The sequence below is a fragment of the Triticum aestivum genome, chromosome 1B (genome assembly GCF_018294505.1).
Source record: "Triticum aestivum cultivar Chinese Spring chromosome 1B, IWGSC CS RefSeq v2.1, whole genome shotgun sequence".
In the NCBI taxonomy this organism is placed as follows: domain Eukaryota; kingdom Viridiplantae; phylum Streptophyta; class Magnoliopsida; order Poales; family Poaceae; genus Triticum; species Triticum aestivum.
This window is the reverse complement of record NC_057795.1, coordinates 438,945,442-438,949,219: the sequence shown is the minus strand read 5'-3', so window position 1 is coordinate 438,949,219 and position 3,778 is coordinate 438,945,442. Positions and strand designations below refer to the sequence as shown.

General features: G+C 42.6%; 1 protein-coding gene across 1 annotated transcript; it reads right to left on the bottom strand.

Moving 5' to 3' along the window:
* Window positions 1-3,222, bottom strand: LOC123092338 (uncharacterized). Its single transcript, XM_044514090.1, has 4 exons — window positions 2,302-3,222; window positions 742-807; window positions 263-476; window positions 1-140 (listed from the first exon to the last, which is right to left on the bottom strand). Exons 1-4 carry the CDS (start codon window positions 2,379-2,381, stop codon window positions 90-92), a joined length of 411 nt encoding a protein of 136 aa, XP_044370025.1. The 5' UTR covers window positions 2,382-3,222; the 3' UTR covers window positions 1-89.
* Window positions 3,223-3,778: the final 556 nt, after the last annotated feature.

The window sequence follows — 3,778 nt, the reverse complement described above, 5'->3', positions numbered from 1 at the left end:
CATCAGCAGCAATCGCCCTAAGTAGTCCACCCTCCACATCTTCCCCTTCTACTTTTGAAACAAGAAAAAACGATGCACATATGACACTCTCAGGACCTCCTCCTCTTCTTGTCCTTGGAATTGTCGCCTACGTTCTTGAGCTGCAATGGAACACAACACCATCAGCCATCACAATGGATCACATCATAGAAAAACGAATCCAATTTTAGCAACCATAGTGGGTGGAGGATGAGTAGACGAGCAAGGTGGCTAGGGTGTTTACCATGATGATCAGGACGGCGGCGAAGTCGGTGAAGAGGGTGAGCGCGTGCTTGATGTAGTCCATGACGCCACGGTGCGCCCTCTCGATGGTCTCAAGTGGGGCATACACCATGTTGAACTTGTTGAGTTCTGATTTTTGAACCTTCCCAGTAGTAATACATGTATTGAGCGGTACAAGAATGTTGAGCAGCTGACCTACAGAAACAAAAACACTCCTGGAGTGCACATGCAAAATCATTTACAAAAAATAGTGGCAGCAAGAAGCAATAAGCAACCACACATACACATGTTTTTAAGAGTGAAACAACGGAGAGGGAAAGGCGTATGCAGCATGAAGTTCATCTGTTTTATGTTGAGCACATCCACGGTGCATCCTATTTCATGTTATCCAAGTGAAAGTACGGTGCTCATTCTAAAGCATAACCACGAGCACTTGCTTCTGTTATATGAACATGGAAACACAAAGGAAATCAGACTCACCATCGGAAGTAGATGAACTGAAAAGCATACAAAAGATGAACTTGTGCATCTTGTTTTTGCTGCCACCTATAAAAATGGAAACAAATGTGAGAGATGGGGTTTTCTCAAGGAGAACTTACCAGGGTGTAGTGTTTGAACTTTTAAATGTTTGTGCTACCAAAAATAGAGAATCGGAGGATGCCTCGACCAGATCGATGACTTCCTCGGCTCTGCGGGGCGCCTCTCATACACCACGAGGGCAACACATACACACATGAACTCACCAGAATACACAACACGGACGGCTAGATACACAAACTACTAAGAATACATGTCTTCTCAAATATGAACTAATAAGGATACACAACACGGTCGACTAGCTACAAAATTCTTGAAGAACTCCCCTAACACAAGTTTTAGGTTCTTTTTTATGGTTTTTCATGTTCACGTTGTTTTCTGAACTCCCTGTCTTCTCGACTATGAACTCCCTATTTTTAGCAAATAATGAACAATTGTTTTTTAAACACACCAAAAGTCGAATGGATCAGTACATGCTAATCAATGTCAGTTTTTAGAGCGAGGTTGCCGATTGGAGGTGCGGTACTAGGAGTACTGCCGGTTAGGGCAGATGGAAATTATGGAACAAGTATTATCTGCCAGGAAAATAGAGCGTCTCCTTTTACTTTTGTTCCACTAATAACTCTCCTTTTCTTTTATATTTTTTCCTCAAACTTCCACCGGTGAACCCTGGACTTATCTGCTTTTATAATTTGAACTTTTTCAGAATTATTTGAGTAATGAAAAGCAGAGCAGTATGATTGAAAGGTCTAAATAACTGGATACAGTTCCACTACTTGCCTCAGGCACAGAGGGGTAATGTCCAGTGAGCTACCAAGCAACTGCATTTCAAGGAAAGTATCAACCAAAAGCCAATTATCATGCACACAGTTTTTCTAGGTTTTCTATTCTGAACTTGATCTAAACATTAATGGTAGTACTTCCCAAGGTGCCACATCTTTTACTCACTATGATGATGTATTTGTACTGCTCCAAAAACATTCTTGGGAGCACAAAATAAGCATATTAAAATGGTGCTCACAGGAATAGTGGCAAACACCTAAAGAGCAAGAAAAGCTAATCAATCAGCATAACAACACTTTTATGCATTATAATAGCAAAAGTAGAGAAGGAGAGATATTGCTGTGAGAGAGTGCCATTGACGCAGCGGATAAGCTGGAGAAGCGCTACAGGAGTCCTTTGTTTGCGCAGGCTTGCTCCACAACCTAAACTTCTAGGCTGACATTAGTCCTCCAGCTTTCTTTACACAACCTAACTTCTGTTTTTTTAATAAGCAAACTAATGGAAAACTTGATGGTGCACTTATGTATTTCATTCAAGGTGAACTGATACACTTGCAAAGTTATCTTATTGTGTTCCTGTTTAACATTGAAACGGATACATGTTCACAAAATGAATCAACTAAATTTTCCACTCAAGTCTATACTTCATCAGTACTAGTAGGACTGAACCATAAGTGCAGAATTGTAGCAATGTTAAGAAATAGTTTCAAGAGCTGCTCACCCCGAATATGAGGTGTTGGCGCTTGTGGACGCTATCGATGCCGACGACGGGATCCAGCCATCCACGGGAGCCCCGCTCATGGACGCTCATGATGGGCTCCGGGCGATCCCCGCTCGCAGACGAGTAGAAGGCGCCGGGAGGAGCCCTGCTCGTGGACGTGGTAGTTTTTGGCCCGCAAGGCGAAGGCAGGAGGTGGTGGCCTTTCTACTCCGGTGAAGGGTCCTAACGGCGCTTGGAAGCAGAGGCGAGGGGGGAGCGTGCAGCACACCGGATGGGCAGGGGCGGCGGCGCGTCGGCGGAAGGGTGCGGCGCACCGGGAGGTAGGGGCGGCGGCGCCTCTGGGGGCAGGGGCGGCGGCGCCTCCGGGGGCAGGGGCGGCAGGGAGCCTTGTGTGGAGGCAATGAACGGCCTGGGCCATGAAGGTTCAAGAAGTGGTGTTGAGAGGCTGTGTGGGACTATATTTGTAGTGTCCACCGTCCCTGCACACACACAACAGCCACCAATTAGCATGCACAAGTTCATGTAAAAAGAATAACAAGTTCATGTACAGTAACATTACATGTTCACAACGAAACCTAAAAAGATGTGTACTTTGAAATACTTCATTTTACTTCCCAAATACCTCATTTGTTTTTGGAATATGAACTTCTATATTTATTTCTGTAGAACTTATTATGTTTTTCCTCCAAACTACAAGAACATGATTAGTTTACTTACCCACAAAATATTTTATTCAAATACTTTCGAAATACTTACAAAATATTTTATTCAAATACTTTATGTTTTCTTATAAGCGAACTGATGGAAATCTTGACGGTGCACTTTGGTATTTTATTCAAGGTGAACTGATGTACTTGCAAATTTAACTCATTGTGTTCCTTTTTTCATACTGAACTGATGTAGCCTCTATACAATGTAAATGGACATTGTTGTGATTACCTACATGGCTGAACTAGTTAATATATTTGCTTCCATCTTGTATATCCCAATCCCAGGCTGCATGACTACCATGGACTCATAACAAACCGCTTATGCATTTTAAACAAACACCTTCAAGGCATGACAATGGGCAAAAAAAAATCAATTGTAGAGTGGCATGCTAGTGAGTCAACCATAGTGAAAGTGCTAGTTATCGACTAGAGGGGGGGTGAATAGGCGATTTTTACGAAATTCTTCAAAACGTGGAAGTTTCAAAGAAAAACAATAGAAATGGCCTAATTGATATGCAGCGGAAGATAAACTACACTAAGCAAGCCATAGTCAAGTATGTGATAATGTGAAAGTACAAAGACTAATAGCAGCTAGGTAGTAAGGATCAGGATGGAAGATAGTATGAAGCCAACAAACGATAGTAGTCAAGCAATGAAGTCAAACAGGTATGACAATTAAGCAATGACTTCACGAAGACAAACACTAAGTAAAGGGGGGAGAGGATAGAACCAGTCACTTGTTGAAGACACATGATTTGTTGGACCAG